Source organism: Styela clava, chromosome 10 (assembly GCF_964204865.1).
Source record: "Styela clava chromosome 10, kaStyClav1.hap1.2, whole genome shotgun sequence".
Classification (NCBI taxonomy): domain Eukaryota; kingdom Metazoa; phylum Chordata; class Ascidiacea; order Stolidobranchia; family Styelidae; genus Styela; species Styela clava.
In genome coordinates, this window is record NC_135259.1 from 14,589,381 (window position 1) to 14,608,055 (window position 18,675).

General features: G+C 36.2%; 2 protein-coding genes across 4 annotated transcripts; one reads left to right on the forward strand and one right to left on the reverse strand.

The window, feature by feature from the left end:
* Positions 1–1,126: 1,126 nt before the first annotated feature.
* LOC120337280 (uncharacterized) lies at positions 1,127–6,609 on the forward strand. Of its 3 annotated transcripts, XM_039405016.2 has the most exons (6): positions 1,127–1,358; positions 1,677–1,802; positions 2,373–2,387; positions 3,065–3,223; positions 3,436–3,594; positions 5,845–6,609. In XM_039405016.2, exons 1-6 carry the CDS (start codon positions 1,204–1,206, stop codon positions 5,882–5,884), a joined length of 654 nt encoding a protein of 217 aa, XP_039260950.2. In that variant the 5' UTR covers positions 1,127–1,203; the 3' UTR covers positions 5,885–6,609. The 3 variants fall into 3 exon arrangements, with proteins under 3 accessions (XP_039260950.2, XP_039260949.2, XP_039260951.2); XM_039405015.2 differs by lacking the exon at positions 2,373–2,387 and having other exon boundaries at positions 3,044–3,223; XM_039405017.2 differs by lacking the exon at positions 2,373–2,387 and having other exon boundaries at positions 1,128–1,358.
* Positions 6,610–8,829: 2,220 nt separating this feature from the next.
* Positions 8,830–16,370, reverse strand: LOC120337279 (eukaryotic translation initiation factor 3 subunit L-like). The gene is made up of 16 exons (XM_039405013.2): positions 16,210–16,370; positions 14,797–14,969; positions 14,256–14,335; positions 13,647–13,778; positions 13,503–13,576; positions 12,946–13,026; positions 12,291–12,411; positions 12,047–12,180; positions 11,811–11,890; positions 11,119–11,218; positions 10,484–10,620; positions 10,269–10,392; positions 9,805–9,951; positions 9,393–9,473; positions 9,127–9,207; positions 8,830–9,023 (listed from the first exon to the last, which is right to left on the reverse strand). The coding sequence occupies exons 1-16, from the start codon at positions 16,240–16,242 to the stop codon at positions 8,994–8,996; spliced, it is 1,608 nt and encodes a 535-aa protein (XP_039260947.2). The 5' UTR covers positions 16,243–16,370; the 3' UTR covers positions 8,830–8,993.
* Positions 16,371–18,675: the final 2,305 nt, after the last annotated feature.

Here is an 18,675-nt window from a genome sequence, read left to right on the forward strand (position 1 = left end):
GGTATGTTAAAACATTCCGCCACTACCCTGTTTCTACGAAAAAAAGACTGGGTCTTATTTCCATTTTTTTTTCCGAAAAATAACACTTGGGCTTATTTGCAGGTGATGTCATATATTTTCAATTATCAGACACCAAATTACAAAGTAGAGAACTACAAGTTTTTCTAATATAAAAAATATGAAAACCGATATTTATTTTATTATAAATAACATGTTTTTATTTGAAATAACTGCAAAACATAGATTATCTATCATTTAAAACATTTTGGAGAAATTTCTTGTTATCGACTAGGTCAAAAAAAAAATTGCGTGATTGACTAGATTATATTTTGAGGGAAGGGATCATATTAAAATCATTTTTAAAATTCAGACTTAGTCTTATTTTTAGGGTAGGTCCTATTTTCGGGGAAACACGGTAGCTAGATCGCAAGATAAAGAAATGTTTAAAAGAAAATATTTTGCTAATTTATGATTTGCGTTTTTTTATTTGCTATTTGCCTTCTAATTAATCAGTAATTAATTTTTGCACATACCAAAAATATGAAAGTATACAAACAGTAAGGAAAAATATAAAATAATGCATTTAGGCGTGGAGAGAGACGCGATCATGGTTTTCGAGCAGCGTCATCTTTGAGGGAGTCTAACCGTAAATATATACTACTACATAGAATCATAAAAAAAAAAATTTTCGATTTTATTCTAATGCTACATAACAACAAAACAAAAAGTATACCAATGAGTTCATGCTTTTTCAGACTATATTCATTACCTAAATAGATGCGCCCAACCTTGAATGGATCCAGATGGAATAGCGTAAATCGTCATGTGATGGAACATTTTTTTAGTTTTCCTATTTCGAAATCTGCTTCGAAGTAAACGAAATTGAGTAAAAAAGAGTTTGCTAAATTACATTGTACTTATCTCAAACTTTTTAATATTAATCACATTTAATAATGTGATACTTATATTATTATATAAAAGCAAAATATAATTACCGGTTAATTGGTTCAGAATAAATACCGACATGAGTAAATACATTTCTTAGAAACTTGCTGAAAATTATATTAACATAAGTGAGCGAAAAACGCTAGTCACGTGATCCAGACCGTTCCGAGGCTTTTTTCTTGTATACGTGTGCCACCTTCCGTTGTTTTGTCTGCGAGTTGTGTCACTAGCTTTTATCCTGTATGATCTGGTTGCAAGATGTCTCACTCACAGCAGAGTAGAGGGCCGCCAAATATAGAGGGAATGTACTCATTGAAAGTGGACAATTTAACGTACAGGACGTCGCCAGAAACATTGAAAAGATCGTTCGAAAAGTACGGCAAAGTGGGAGATATTTATATCCCACGGGACAGGTTAGTTGCTTAATTGTTCATTTCATTCAAAAAATTTATTCTCTGATATACACCACAAAGAAAAATATTTGTTTGGCGTCAAATTTATAATTTTAGGCATAGTGTAATTCTTTGTCTATGGCAATTTAGACATACTGACATACCAGTTAACAGAAAAATGCCAAGCTAACCTAATTTTCAAATCTTTACTTATCGTTATCACTGTTATATCTAATTTGGGGAGGTTTAACATGCTCATTTTTAAAAATATCTTTGACAGATTAGGTATGCCGTTCTTGTCTATTCAGCCATTTATAATATTCATATTCAATATTCAAGGGCCACGAAGGAAAGCAGAGGATTTGCGTTTGTTCGATTTTATGATAAACATGATGCTGAAGATGCAATGGATAGCATGGATGGAAAAACACTGGATGGTAGGGAGCTGAGAGTTCAGATGGCGAGGTGAGGCTAGGATAGAAAACAAATGTTCGTTATACCTAATCAATGGGTCTTACTACTTACTGAATACAGCGCGAAACACTGCAAAGAGCGTGAAACAGGAAAACAGCGCGAAACAGGAAACCAGAGGGGAACAGCGCAAAACAGGAGACGTGGTTATTACCACTGCGTTATTACCACGTTGCCTCTCGCCATGGTTTTTTTACGCTATTTCGCTATATCCACAAGGTTATGTATCGGATTTTAGGTCAACATGCGAAATTTTAAATTATTTTTTTTTTTATCCAACCACAATCCTCAAGCCAAATCAATCAAAACTGTATGCATATGGAAAATGTTCCAAATCACGGTAACCAAAATGTGTCACCAGCAGGGGCAGACCTGCCATTACACCCTACATGCCTTGGTTTGTGTTTCAATTTGCTGTCGTGGTACCCCAACTTGAAAAAAAGAGGTACCATAACTCTTTGCAGAATATTTTTCTGCTTTGCGCTGTTCCCTCTGTTTTGTGCGCTGTATTCAGTAAGTAGTGGGACCGCCTGATCAATTCATTGAATTTTGTTATTTTAACAGAAACTTCGTGTCGAAGCAAGTATAAACTTTCACATCAAATGCGGTTGGCTGGTGGGCGGCGGATGCTGTCAGCAAGTGTTGCAGTGGTGCAGCGATGCTGAGTTTAATTCATATATTTAAAACAGTACCATAAAGCAAGCTGTAAACCATGCCGCCGCTATTTATTTTTCATATTACAGTAATACACATTGCTAATTAGAGAAAAAGCAACTCAAAATTATTGATCGAAATTATTTCTTTTATCAGATTAAATCTATCAAAAATATACAGGGAAACGCCGCCCACCCCTGACTTCATTGCCGCATTTTACTGAAATGCATCTCAAAATAGATATTACTAGACATGGCAACGTATATGGAAAAAATTGAAATATTCATTGGCCTTGTTTCGTTCAAATAGTTTCCATTATTAATTGTTATATAGCTATACATCTGCATGCATGTGGGTTCATTTTAATATTTTTTTATTAAAGCTAATTTGAAGAGATTCAAAAACTATCAGCAGGAAGGCATACAAAGTGTCGTCTATAATTTTAAAGTAATCAATTTACATACATTGACTTGCAAAATGGGTAAAAAATTCTATTCCTAAATAAGTGCAAATTAGTTTTGATCGAGCAATGGTCAATGGTGCCTGGTTTCGGCTAACACTTTTTTCCACTTCGTGTTAAGCCAACAACCGTATATTATTAGATATGGACGACCACAAGAACAACATTACAACAATAGACGAGGACCACCTCAACGTTATGGAGGAGGGGGAGGATGGTATGGAGGTGGTGGCGGCGGCGGCGGCGGTGGTTATGGAGGTGGTGGTGGATACAGAGGTGGAGGTGGACGGTACAGCAGAAGGTACCATCTTTTGATAGACATAAAACGTTTTGTTTCTTTCCAGTTGACTGATTGTTTGTTACTTGTAGCAGTGATGTAGGATGTAGTTGTGGTGTGTTTCTGTTAATGTCGAAGTCGTAATTCCAAACTTCCTGGAGTCGAAGTAAAAATTTCTAAGCACTCTTAGCAGTCAATACTTGTTGTTTTTTCATGCTTAATGTTTTTATATTTAGATCCAGATCACCACGACGAAGATCATATTCCAGATCCAGGTCTCGATCACGTGACAGGGACCGAAGAAGGAGAAGTTACTCAAGAAGCAAAAGCCGAAGTCCTTCAAAAAGCAGATCCAGGTCTAGGAGTCCGGTTGAACAAGAGGAACGGAATGGAAGGTTTGTTTGAAATTCTAATTTCCCACAACGATACTCCATTCACATTGAGTTGTGATCAGGGCTGGGAAGCCGGAGCTGGAGTCGGAGCCTGGAGCCATGGAGCCGTTACATTTTGATGGAGCCGGAGTCGGAGTTGGAGCCAAGCTTTCCATAACAGATGGAGCTGGAGCTACCAAAAATTTAGTGGCTCCAGGCTCCAGCTCCTAAATATCTCCTTTTTTTGTTTTTCAAATTTATAATTTTTTTCTGATAGCGTTACAAATGATAAAATCTTTTCTGTTCAGCTTATAATTCATTTTAAAAATTTTAGTTCCTAATATTTTTTAAAAAGTTTCCAGTTATTCTGTATGTTTGAAAGTTTAGTATCAAAATTTGAAGCGGTTCGCTTTTATCCAAATTTTGATTCTCATTTCCACTAAGCTGCAATTTTTCATGATTGCGGTCAAGCTCAAAAACCCTAATGGCCAGGGATTTTCGAAGAAGTGATTTTGGAATTTCCATGTAACATATTATGATTTTTTCGTGGCGTTGAATATCCAATCCATTTCAAATGTCTTCAATTCTGTTCAACTTATCTCGAGATTGAGTCGTTTTACGACAAAAGAAAGGTTTAACTACTCCAAAATGCACCGCAGCAGTCACCTATCATAAAAATGTATGGCAAAGTGCCCCATTATATCTTGTTTTGATCCATAACATAGCATGTTCTGGAGAAAAGTCTCATCAATTTCCGTTGTTATTTTTTGAATATATAAGAGGTATATCACGAGTAAGATTGATTGCGTTTAGATTTATTTTAGTGACTGTATAATTTTCAAAGTCAACCGGTAAATAATATGTCGTAGGCAAAAAAAATAATGAGATTAACAAGGCATTTTTTTTAGCTGTTGGGAGTCTCCTAGAACAAAGTTTATAGTGTTTTCCGTTTCATTTTAGTATCTTATAATAACTCTCCAATGTGGAAATTCGGCTTGCGAATTGACTTCCCTATTTATCTTCAACATCTCATCGCTGATAATTATGAAAACGCCTCGATTCTAGAACCAACTTTTGGCCTGATTTGGGAGAGGGGGACGGCATCTAATTGGGTGATGATGGTAATTTCCATTATTTTGGGTCTGCTTATTCAATTTGTACCATAAAATACTGCCTCCCCGTTAGGCCAGTTTAAATTATCATGAGTTGAAGGGCTATTGCCGTTACTATCACATGTGCGTTGCATTTCGTGAAAAGCCTCAATTGTTTTCGTCGCCATAAACATTAGGCCATAACATCTTTTATTTCAGTGTTTATTTTTCCCTTAATCACAATTTCTCAAGACATATGTTTTGTGTCACGCACTATATTTGTGAGAAAACGAGTTATTACATAATCATCGGTGATGAAATTCTAAGATAAATAAAGAAGTCAATACGCAAACCAAATTTTCCTGATTAAAAAGCGACATTATGAAATACTAAAAATAAAACAGAAAACACCATAAGTTTTGCTTTAGAATGGCCCACGACAGATTGTATTTGGCCGGCATGATTGCCAGTTATGTTGAACACAATTAAATTAAAATAAAAAGACAATTATTATGGGTTAAATATTATGTGGTAGAAAAAGTCATTTTGAGCTATTTTACCGAATGCGCAAACGCTGCGACCATTCCAGAAGCCGATTTTCCTTCCCGTCTTATTGTGGGGTTATATGTAAAACCCTTATATGCTGGGTAGACCGATTCGCATATAAAAATACAGCATATAATAACTCTCAGTGGATTCGCAAGTTACATGCAGGAACAAAAAGGAATTAACATGACACCGACTTGAAGGGTGTTTACAGCCTAAATAACATGCCACACTTAGAAAACAATTAGCAAAATGCGTTATTGGGCTGCACTACTGATAATGGCTATGGAGCCGGAGCTGGAGCCAGCTCCGGCATAAAAAAATGAAGCTCCGGAGCCGGAGTTGGAGCTATAGATTGAATACCCTGCGACTCCGGAGCTGGAGTCGGAGCCATCATGATTTCGAACCAGCTCCCCAGCCCTGGTTGTGATGCAACGGATTCAGACTCTGATTTGGTATCGCTTCCATGTCACTTTTACCAAGTCTATTTAATTCTGTTTTTCTTTCACTTCTATGCCCATGATGTATTTTTTCTGTCTATATCCTCGTTGGGCCAAAAGATACCAGGTATCATTCAACATGCGTATGAGTTGCGTTGTTGAATTATCTAAAAAATATTTTATTTTATATCTTACAGCAAATCGAGATCAAGATCACCTGAGCGAGAGCGAGATTGAGAAGTTCAGAACTTCATTGAAGAAAAAAATTGTCCCTATTACTGGATGAACTATCAGAAGCCAGCTGTCTGTTGCATAAGTTGATTTGTCAGCCAGAAGTGCAGCGCAGCTGGTAATTTTTATACATAATTTCCGTATGTGCTGTAAACTAAGATAAATTGAACAATAACTGTTCGTGCTAGATGTTTAAGGGTTTAGAACTTCGTAAATCTCCAGCCAACTTTGCTGCTATCTGAATTCTGAATATTGGTCTAGTATTTATTAAAGTATACTAGCGCCTCCATATGCCACCCAAGGAATATATCCCCTATTAATTTTTAATGACGAAATTTTCGTGCCAAATATCAACACTTTTTTGATAACAATATATCATGATCTTGCAAGAACATAGACCAGGTATATATGACTTTAAAGTAATGAAAATATGACAAACTTGTAGAGAAGTCCTTAGATTTTAAAATTAATTTGTACAAGTAAATTGCATTTATTTCTGTCAAATAAATTGTGATTCCTCACAAAGAGGGACATATTAAATGGATAGTTTTGAGATAGAAATCATAAGCTTGTTTGGAATATTTCCTCTGCAGTATGAAACTGATCAAGGCTTATCAACAAAAAATAATGAAACGATGTTTAGCAATTTGAAATTTTATTCATTTACATTGAAAATAGTTTGCCTTGGTGTTTGTATTATATGCTCCTGTATAAAATTGAACCATGTTTTATTTTGTTGTTGTTAACCTTTATTTTGCTTGCTTACATTGTTTTTTACTCCTTAAAACAGCGAATCGAGAGCGGTGATTAGCGGTCCTGTGAAATAGTGGCGAGTAGCAGTGTATTTGGCAAGAGTATGCTGTCCTGTGTAACCAGTTAAACTGTTTCGGTCATTGCCAGTTTTGCTTCGGTCCTCTTTTTTTATGGATGGAGTCTGTGGGTCCAGTGTATTGCCGAGTTCCGGGGTCCTGTCGTCGGTGGGTCCAGTGTATTGCTGAGTTCCGGGGTCCTGTCGTCGGTGGGTCCAGTGTATTGCGGAGTTCCCGGGTCCTGTCATCGGTGGGTCCAGTGTATTGCTGAGTTCCGGGGTCCTGTCCAGAGCCAGTTAATTAAAAGTTTGCGTATAGCGATTACCAGCATCTGCTTCTAGTTCCTAGTGCCTGTTTTGTCGAGTAAGTTGCAGGGATACCTTGTACTTTGTGAGTATGGAAGTTATCCTGTGGAAGAAATCTTGGTGCAAGGAGAAACATGGTAATATCTTTTACTTTGTGAGTATGGAAGTTATCCTGCGGAAGAAGTCTTGCTACAAGGAGAAACGTGGTAAATTCAGGGCTTTGACATCTTCATTAAACCTTTTTTAAACCTTTTTCCTAATAATTAATATTCGAGATTGCTAGCTAGCATTAACCTTTGGGATAAAGTTCTTTATTTTTTTTTTTGTTCACTTGACTGTCTTTTCTCCCAATTAGCTCCTGTCTGTTGGAAATTTATGAAGAAGCCAGGTAGGGGGTCTGGATTGACTTCTGGAACTTGTAAATAGAAATCGAAGAATTTTCATTAAATACCCCCATGACACCTTTGCATTAACAAATTATGCAGGAATATCGATAGCTTCATTATTTGCCCAAATTTAATAGACCAGTAATCTGAATAATAATGCAGTAAAATTAAGATGTTGGCTACATACATATAAGTGACTTGATTTAAGAGGCCCTCTTGTTTGGTGAGCTTAACTGTGCATCGTGTACAGTGTTTTTATTTCTTGTATGAGGACCGTCATTCTATATACCTGAATTGCATTGGAGCATACATACCCACAGGCAACTGCATTATTCATTAAACTAAACTTTTGCCTGAACACATTGCGATCGTCTACTGGGACGAGCGGTTGTTTATTGAAGTGAAGGTCTGTTGAGAATGCTACGTCCGCAGGAGTTGTATGCCTATAGTCACATGTTAGTTGTCCGGATCGACTGATAGTTTTGAGAAAACAACTTCGGGCTTCTTGCTGTCTTATTTCAGCTTTTCTCGTATGGACCTCTGCTTTTCTCGTATGGACCTCTGAAGAGTTGTGAGAATTTGGGCAAAGCTTCCCTGTGTGTGCCTGTTAAGAGAGTTGTGCGAGTGGGAACCTCTTATAATCTTTTTCCAGATTTTATAATTTCTGGTATGGACCTTGGAAGAGTTGTAAAAAAGGTGACAAAGCTACTTTAATGAAAGCTTTACTAGGCGTCTTTTGGAATTCATTCTGCTTGTTCTCCATGCTCTGTGTATAAAATCCTGTAATGGGTTTGTATATAGGCTGATGAAATATACCATGGCACTAAAATTGCTTACTGAGTTTTTGAAAGTCTGGGGGCTTGGTCACTTATGCTCTACTGAAAAGAACCTACAATATTTCATGGTGTTTCACTGGTGTCCAAATGACTTTTAGTTTTGGATTTCCAAACTCACTCCCATTTGATTTTTGTGGAAGTTGTGGAGTCTGCATAGAAAGTGATAGCATAACACACTGACTTTTAAGTCTACAAATCTAGTGGTTTTACAATTGGCTAACAGCACATAGATGTCCACCTTTTAGCTATGGTTCTGTAATTTACCAATCAATAAAACACCCAAGCTTGAGAAACTGGACTTGAGATTGGTGGCAATCCTATCATATGCGACAGGTCTAATACCTAAATAGGTAAACTTATGCCTCTAATACAAATTAGTCGCATTACACCCCCTATTTTGACTTGCACCCACCCTGTTCTTGGGAGTTTACGTTTAAAGCAGAGGTTCCCAAACTTCATTGGCCATGTCTAATATTTCTTACATGGTTGATAACTAAATTGCTGCTTTGTGTAATACCGATACGTATAGTTGGGACACAGTCAGGAGCCATTTCCTCGGCTCCTATTCTGGTTTTAATTTGCTTCTCAAGCCTTTCATTAACAAAAATTCACACACTGGTTGCAATTGATCTTTATTTCCAGCCTTTTAAATTCTAGGGAATAAAATCTTTACATCTATCGTAACCACAATATTTTACACTTTATTCCCAAACACTCCAAAAATATTAAGTAACTCTGTGGCCACTGGTGCCGGCATCTCAACTAGTATTTTCAATGCTTCATCTTAAGGCAGATACATGCTTGTTGAGCTGTTATACAAATATCAATGATTAGAAATGTCAAATGTTCTTCACTTGGGTCATTAGGTTGGTGTTTCATGTGAGACAGATAGTTGTAGCTGGACATGCTTACCTTTTCAAAGTTGAGAATCTGCTCTATGAAATAGTCAGCATATCCTCGTTCTATTTTTGTATCTGCTATATGTATCATATCCTGCAAACAGAAAGATTTCCGTTATTGTCAGTTGAGTTTTTCAAATTGAATCTACATTACATATTTCACAGTCCTCACTATTTCCTTCGTACCTATTACAAAGCAATCTTGCTAGGCCTCGACAACTTAATGGTAAAAGCTAGAAATAAGAATTAAGTGACTTCATCATTATGTATCCAACCTACCCCATCAATGTAGAAGTCAACTTCAAGTTGATTTTGTTCTTGTGATGTTTGAGAGTCAGACTGACTGTTCTTCATTTTGTGCTGTATATAATCAAATAAATACCGAATTATATGATTTTACTGACTTGACTTTGGAATAGCAAAAAATATGGTCATATAATATTAATCATACTGATAAAGAACCATACGCTCGACAACCAATAACTCTAAACAGTCCATGCAGATGTAAATGCACGACAAATCCTTTATTTTGAAGTTCTTATATAGCAGTAGCTGCTCATTCAGATAGAAATGCGTATAAAAATGATTCAACTTTACTCCAAATTTGAATCATTTCACTGTTGGGAATATCTTGAATGCTCAACACTTACAAACCATTAAAATAAAGTTTTTGAAATATATAAATTCAAACCTTCAGACACATAAGCTCGGCTCTGAGATCATGTGGTGGCATGTCCAGGAAATCAGCAAGTTTATCCACAGGCATTGTAGAATATAATTTTAAATAACTACGGATTGTTGGCAACAGTGCTTGCTGATCAACTTCTTCAAGGAAAACCTAGATTGAAATTTCAATTTTATTTTAGAGTATATATATAACAACTACTGAACAGGCAAGGCATCTAGGACATTGCATGTGAATTGGAAATAGTCTCTTCATGCTCGGTTCTGCCCACTTGAAAAAGACTATTAAAGCTACATATTTATAATAATGCTGCAATGAATGTAATAAAGTATTGCATGTTCAAATTATGTTCCATCGTTTGGGTTTCTGTGGATCCAATGCAAGGGCACTGTAGCAAGAACGAAGATGACTGTTCTAAGTAATTCAAGAGTCTTCATATATACAGTATGTTAGACTGAAGTGAATCCTACCGCAAGCTGATGGTTCATGGGTTCCTTGTGAAGGTTGACAGGACCAGCTCCATAATTTGGTGCCACAGGAGAAACAAACTTGGGACAAGCAAATGAAAATGCCTCTTCAAAAGCCCCTTTCTCCCTGTTAATTAAAACACACAGGCATTCAATTTTGGATTAATGGAAAGCTAATGAGATTTGTAGAAATTATCCTTTTCAACAAAAATACATACCCTCTCTGCATTCTGGCTCTTTTTTCCTCGCCAGTTTTTTCTATCATTTGTCTTGAAAGAGATTCATCAATTCTAACTGGATAAAGAGTTACACATATTGCCAGAAGATTGTACATCTGATCGGTTTGTTTGGAAATCTGTTGAAGAAATAAAATCCATTTAATGAGAGCAGTCGGAAATTATTGGCTGTTAGTTGTCAAGCCTCGATACAAAATTGGAAAACAGCAAAGACATGTCCAAAAAAATAATTCAGTGCTCGCTGCTTTAAGTATACCTGGATAAATTATTAATTTGTGAGCCTTGCACTAAAACGCTCTTTCTTTTTCATTCAATTTATTGAAACAAGTAATGCTAGCTGACAGCTTCCCTTAAAATTCCCTGCTTTTAAGTGAAAGTTATATATAGAATCAATGATCAATTTGTATCCAATCCATTCGAAACCCATGGGGGATAATTATGTGTGAGAGGATAGCTGACTCCCCTCCGCTGTAGGGTAGTTGAGCGGTTACAGCTTGCTCCTCCATCAAGTCCTTGCATCTGAAACAAATAACTAGTAACTGATCTCATACCCCACATGGACTGGTAAACAGACAAGGCCGAGGTTGGCCATCCATGGAATAAATAGTATAATTTACCATATCAATCTTGAATTGACTGGAACGTTGTTGCAAAGAGTTTTTTGTCCTTTGTATGTGGGTTAATATGCTTGAGAAGGTGTTTATAGCATCTTGATACCTGTGAAAGCAAACAAAATTGAGTATAATAACTTGACCAAGTAATTCAAACAAATTTATTTGATCCATAGCATTTGTGAAGCTTTTAATCTTAACAGTTTAAAAATTGATTATGTGATAAACACACTAATCCGTACATGCAACCATCTACATTTTCAGATAGTTTGTTGCAGGGCTGGGGAGCTGAAGTCAGTGTCTGGAGCCATGACATTTTGATGGAGCTGGAGCTGTGCTTATCATAATAGCTGGTGATACCAGATTATTTAGTGGCTCCAGCTCCTAACCATCTGATTATTTTTTCACATTTATGATTTTGTAATACGCTATATAAATATTAAACTCTAACCTTTTCAGCCTAAGCTGGAGCCACAGGTTGAATATACTGTAGCTCTGAAGCCGGAGCTATTGTAATTTGAAAACCCGATCCCCAGCCCTGGTTTGTTGTGAACCAGTGGCTTTTTATTACAAATAAATAATCGATGATGATAGAGATCTACTTCTAGACCGAGACTGACATTTTGTTGAGTTTTTTGTTTGTACTAAGTATTGGGATTCGGAAATAAATCTAGTCTAGTAATGAGGTAAAAACCTACCTTCTCATCATCAGATATGAGAATCCAATATAATAGTAAGTTGTGATCTGACATTCAGGTACTCTGGCCATGACTGAACTCTGGAAATGAAAAATAGTCAAAATCATTCAAGGAATAGATTTTATTACAGTACTAATTAGGCTTTAAAATAAGAGGTAATAACACTTTCGGCTTGTGTGATTCACCTATTTATCCTACTCCCAAATTCACCATAAAAATTGTCACATTCACATTACCTTTTTAGAAATGTCAATGTTCGTCATGACAGAAAGGGCTTGGTGATAATCTCCAAGTAGACTATGTAGTCTCAACAAACCAATAATGCTGAAATATCCCAGCATCTTGTACATTGGCGATGCACCAAACTCTCCTGAAAAGAAGTGTAAATGGCATTTTCATTTATTTATACATATATATATAAACTAACTCACACGGGACCTATAATAATCAAAGCGAAGAATTACAAATGCATCTACTAACCTCCAATTTTCAAAACTGTCTCTTGATCTGCGCCATTATTGTACGCTGCCAACTGTTCATTGATTCTTGACTTGTCAACAAGGGAATGCAAAACATTCAGAACACTATGGACGTTCCATATCTGTAAATCATTCATATTGCAAAGCTCAAACTACCGTATTTTATGGACCATAACAAGCACTGGGGTATAAGAGACACCGCCAATGAAGTGCTTAAATTGGGGTTTTGTCCATACATAAGGCGCACTGGGCTATAAGACGCAACCGGTACTGGTAGTTATCCATACATTAGGCGTGCACCAGCTTATAAGGCGCGTGATTGATTTTTGAGACAACAAATGAATTTAAAGTAAGCCTCACGGTCCGGAGAATCCGATACAAAAAAAGGTTTAAAATCTTCATACTGCCAAATAAATTTTTTGACGTGTTTTTAGATAAAAAAAAAGCGTCTTGTACGAATTAGTATTTTGAAACAAGAACGAGGATCACTAGTGCCAAATAATTGTGATAATTTCCAAAAAGATTTCAAAATATCTCTTGAATTTATATAAGCTAACCTCCTTTGTATATATAATGACTAATGAAAGGGGGTGTGTAGTAGTCCCAATCATTTCAATAGTCTTTTTCACATTGTGTATCATGCGAAAATATCATACCTTTGGACTACTCTTTAAAATCTCAATGTCCTCTTCTGTCTTCTTACTCATTTTGCTTCTGTATTGACTGAATGTTTGGTACTAGGTACAAAAATACATATTATTAGTGCTGATTGCTGAAACTAATAAATATATATCAAAACAAGTTACGAATAGATATTTGACTTTGTCATCAATTTATTTGAGTACCGCTAGGATAGGATTTGCATATTTATCCCAGGGGAGAGGAGAAATGATAGGGCCGGCTCAATCATATGAGGACCACGGCCTCTTGTCCGGTTACCATGTTGGATACGTAATTAGTAAACCAGTTATTTGTTTTAGATGCATTGACTTATGCCGTAACTCACCATCGGTCACGTGAACCACCCTACGAACCCACGCAGGGTAATAAGAGGTGCGATAGTGAGTGCATTCCTAATGCTTAGCACGATGTGCCACACCGCCAAGCCCGAACATGGTCAAATAATTAACCTAGTTACTACTTGATACCAACTATTTATGTGAGATTTACAACAAAGTAAATATTATGGAAGCAAAATACCCACTAAACCTACCTGATAAATAAATTCATCAATGATATCCCACAACCATTGGTTTGGAAGCTGCAGTGGAACAGGTGAATCAGCATCTGAACACAAGCAAAAGTAGATTAAAAACCAATCTCGATAACTGTGTATTAATTTACTTCTTCTACTTACTCAGTATATAGTTGAATAAATCACAATAATTGTAGTAAGATTTGAATCTCTGATCCTGATCCGGACCTTGAGAAACTCTGGCGTAAATGTGTCGATAATATAACTCCTTGTATAAGATCAGAAACAAGGAATCTGGAAAGAAAAAAATTCCATTGAAGAAAATTGTGATGCTTACAATACTTCTGAGTAAAATTGTGTTTACAATTAAAATTATGTGTATTTACCACTTTATTCTCAATAACTTTTTGCGTGATACTGTTATTTTTACAGACTGGAAAAAAAATAACTCGATAATGACTATTACAAATCTCATCATTTACCAAATACAATAACCAGAGTTAGTTTCTTTTTTACACATCATTTTTACATGCTATTCCCTTTGAACAAGGCTTTGTACAAGCAGATATAATAAGAGTTCTACCCAATATATTATAGCCTGAATTAGCTGGTGGACATCAGATTCAATAGCGGATATTTTTAACATGTAGTGCCAACATAATAAGCCGTAGTGCCCAAGCATAATTCCAAATGTCCAATAAAATTTTGGCATTGTATTACATAGTATGGGAAAATATCACAACAATCTTTTCAAGATCTCCAAAATATTACCGTGATTGACAATTTTCTCAATCAATTCCGCTTCTGGCCAAGGATCTGTTCTATACATTCTCTCAGTCAAACGATTCCAACTAAAGAAATAGATACAATGTTATTTCAAGAGTTTATCACACACAAAAACAGAGTAAAAAAACTTCTACTGTTTCAGCTCTAATCTTATCCAATAATGAAACAATAATTAATCGTGACTTGTCTCGGCCGTCTCGCGACCAAAGTTACGTTTTTTTTTTTTAAATAAAAACTCTTGAATGCTACAATAAAATTTTTTGATCTTCCGTGAATTGGATTGTGCTTCATTTTAGTTTATTGCGCAGTGCTGGTTTGTCGATTTCTGGCAATATGAAGGCCCAAACTGTCTCGTGAAAGAGAAGTTTGCAATCACTGTGATAATTGATGTCTTTTAATGTGGGGGCTAATATTGGATCAGAGAAATGTGCTGTACTGTTATTAGAGCGAAATCTAGGGCAAGTTCTATCAACCAAAGCGATCAGAATGTTTTGAGTTATAGTCTAACTAGCCAAACTGAAATTACCCATTCTCGTAATGATTTTCAATCTCAAATATATCTTGTTCATTTATAGCTTTTTGAAAAAATTGGAGGAAGCTTTGCACAGCTTCTGGTACGAGAGATGAATGTTGTCTCTGTTTCTCATATTCTAAATCTTGTTGTGGATCTCCAGTGTGCAGCCCATATGTATCATCATACTAAACATAAGAATATTAGTTAAAGGCATGGTTTCGAGTAGCATCATATCGGTATTGCTGTATCGGTGTAGGGTGGCTTAGCCACTTTGCTGCCACGACCTATTTGCGGCCATCAACTTGTCGATTTAATTAATGCCGGAAAAATCAACAAACCGTGACGATATTTTTCAAGCGTTATCGTCCACTTATCCCTTGTGGCTCTGCAAAATTACAATAAAATGCGGCCACAAACAACGAAGGTATAATAAAACCCAACCCGACAATTCTTTTTTTTTCATGTGGCCAACTTTCCCATTGTCCCTGTAGGAAAGCTTCATAGAAATATAACATCCATATCCATAGAAATGAAAGGTAAGAAAATGTAACTTGTCAGGTGGGTAGAGTTGTGTTTCTTTTAATAACAATCTTGAAAGTTTCGCGTTTCTACATTTAAAGTAGGGGGAATGGGGATGGGGTGCGCATTTCCAATAGGTCAATAATATCTTTGTCGACCAATTTGCGATCACCATGTTTTTATGTGTTTAATTGCTGCGATGCGGTGTTTTTGTTTGTAATTTGACGAGTTGTGTTCGAAACAACCGTGTTCTTAAAATATATGATGGCCAGAAATGCAATTAAAAGCCCAATTTTTTCACTCAGCAGAAACGATGTTTTCAGCAGAAACGATGTTTAGGGCTCGAAATCCGTGGTCGCACACTGGTCGTTCAATAGCAAATACGTCTTCTGAGTGTCATACTTTGATGGTTTGTATAGCTTTAACCCCTGGTCATAGAAAGTTAATTCGACTGTAGCGTGTAGAATAAATGCCAATGCACTTACGCTAAAAAAATTACCGGGTTAGAAATATTGAATTTTATTTTATAGCGGTTTGAATGAAATCGTCCGCTGACTGGCTGCACCACCCTATCTCAATATCCAGATAACGTACATAGCCCACAGGCATAGGCAGATAGGTAAAGTAGGAAGATCTACGGTATCATCAATCATTTTATGTCGGTTCTCCAGTTCCAGAGTTCTCTGACATAAACAACACAAAAAGTAAACAGACAAACAAAATGAAGGGTGGCGAGCATAACTTAATTTGAAGTTAAAAATCGCACAAGTACCGGTACCGTACGCGCCCATCCACACCAAAAATAAAACAAGCACACAAGAGTGAAGGGTAATACCGGTACTTTTAACGCAATTTAAAATGAGAATATCTAAAAATATACCTCAAAAAAAGTTACATTTCACTCACCGGCACGTCTTCTTTAAAATGAACCTGATACATTATGAAAATTCACTATCCTGCTTTCAGAACGAAATAAAGGATGAAAGCCGTGATAGTAATCCCACCTTTCTGCCTTTGACAAAACGACAACAAGACAACGTGAACGACGAGCACCACCTGTTTAAATGTAATTTGTTCCACGCGGAAAAATGTAAATACCGTTAGTTGCAAATCAACGACTAACATGCCGATGCAAATTCTGCAAACGAAGGAAAGAAAATTGTTTGCAACAAACTTCTAGTCTAAATCTAACAATGAGAACTAGCGAAGAACCAAATTTCACCATCTATAATAACTCAGCACCGTTGACTGAATAGCAATATGGACCCGACAACCATCTCTTGTCTGTCTTGTAGCTGAGAGCTATTACGTAGATTAGGACACAAGAAAACACGTTTATATGGTGACACTGGGAAAATCATTTAAAAACAATAGACATCATGAGAAGTTATGAAACAGTTTAGATATAGATTTGAAACAATATAGGTTGACATACAGTTATCAGTAGCCAAACAACTGAAAAGGTTGCAGGTCGATTGATTACCAACTTTGGTTTGGATCGTTTGAGGAAATTACTGCAAACTTAAATCCAGGTGGACACAATTTTCACTGAATGTTTGTTATTAAATTAATTATAGTTGATTGCGTACAGTCGTCAATTATTGTGCGCGGGGATACCAGCGGAGTGTTTGTTATACGTCACTCGATCAGTTGCAGGATTTCATAATAGCGTTGCTTTGTGCTTCGCTCGGTGGTGCCGTTATATTAGATACAGTATGCAGGTAGGCAAGAAGTAGGCCTACTTGATAACTAGAATCGTACCGCTGTTATTTTATTTTGTTGACTGTCAAGTGATCATCTATTTGGGAGCAACGCCAATAAGAGTTGTGTTTGATTACAAAGTGATAAGTTAGCAATAATTATGAGGCTGACTGCACAGCAGGGTCATATTTTATATAAAAAAAATCTATAAATGATTTGCGGCTTTGAAGCTACACTTTCAACAATTATTCAAATTTGTCTTGTTCTTATTCGTTCAATGTTCTACCCGCGTTGCAGTTGGATCAACATATTCACCTTTCTCTGAGCATATGCTCGTCTATGAAAACCGAACAGCGTTATAACCTAACCTTGCTAAGAAATTATGTATTGTTTTTATATCGATATAAGGATATCTTTTCACTACCAGTTTTTCAGTTTCCCATTGTACGCAATATTTATATCAACTGGTAAATATCATCATCTACTTTGTTTTATCCAACATCACTAGTTTATTTTGTCAAGCTTCGTATTTATTACGTTAATTCTTAAGTTGATCAAAATTCCTTGTTTTTGTCAGGGCTTTTTTTTATATAAAAGTCGGAGTTCATACGAAGATATAATTTAAGCCCGGAAATATTTCATTTGATACAGCTTTTTGTCCTTAGTAACATCTATATTCTAATAGAGGTTAGGTTCAGGTCTACAGACAGAAAGTGACTTTAAGCTTGTAAAATGCCTTAAAAGCACAAATTATTCTTGTTAAAAAATAGGCTTGTGAACAAAATGTTGATAATAAATGAAGCACAACCGGTGTTTAGCAAAACGATGTAATTTGCCGACGTTTCGAATATATATATACAGAAAAACTTCATCAGGGAATGATATGGAAAGGACACAAGTGAATATATATAGAGCAAGAAAAAGAAAAAAGGAAAATATGAAAAAATTATCATGGCGTCAACTCTAATCTGAAAGGATGATGGTAAGATGATATATATAATTAAACAAATTAGCGCAAGTTCAAACAAAAAGGGGGACTATTTAAACAATGATTTATACACAGGCGGAAAAAGTGTGGTTTCTTTGTCATTCATCGAATTCTTCTCTTTATTTATGTGATAAGATTCGAGAAATAGTCTTCTCCTGTATTGAGTTTCTTTTTCTAGTATCCTGCTGTTTGCCCATTCGATGCTATGGTTATTAGAAAGGGCGTGTTTCGAAAGGGCCGACTTGTCAATTTTCTTTTGTTTAATATCTCGTAGATGTTCCTTGCTGCGATTTTCCCGGCTTCTTTTGGTTTTCCCAATGTAGACTGAAGAACAGTCGCTGCATGGGATTGCATATACAACTCCGTATTTTTGTTTAAAGGCATGGGCGGTCTTGGGACGCTGGAGAGCAATTGGCCGATAGTGTTTTGGGGTTTAAAACTTACTCTGATTTTAACGTCTTCCAAAATTCTTCGAATTTCTTCACTTAGTCCTTGGACATACGGAATGGTGGTAGATGCGATCGGTTTGGGTTTATCAGGCAGTTTTTGGAGATTTACATGATTTCTGAACATTTTTGTTGGATATCCATTTTGTCGTAAAGTCTTCTTAATGAAATTTATTTCTTGTTTCTGCTTTGTTTCATCCGATGTAAGGGACTACTAACAACTGAACGTTTATGGTT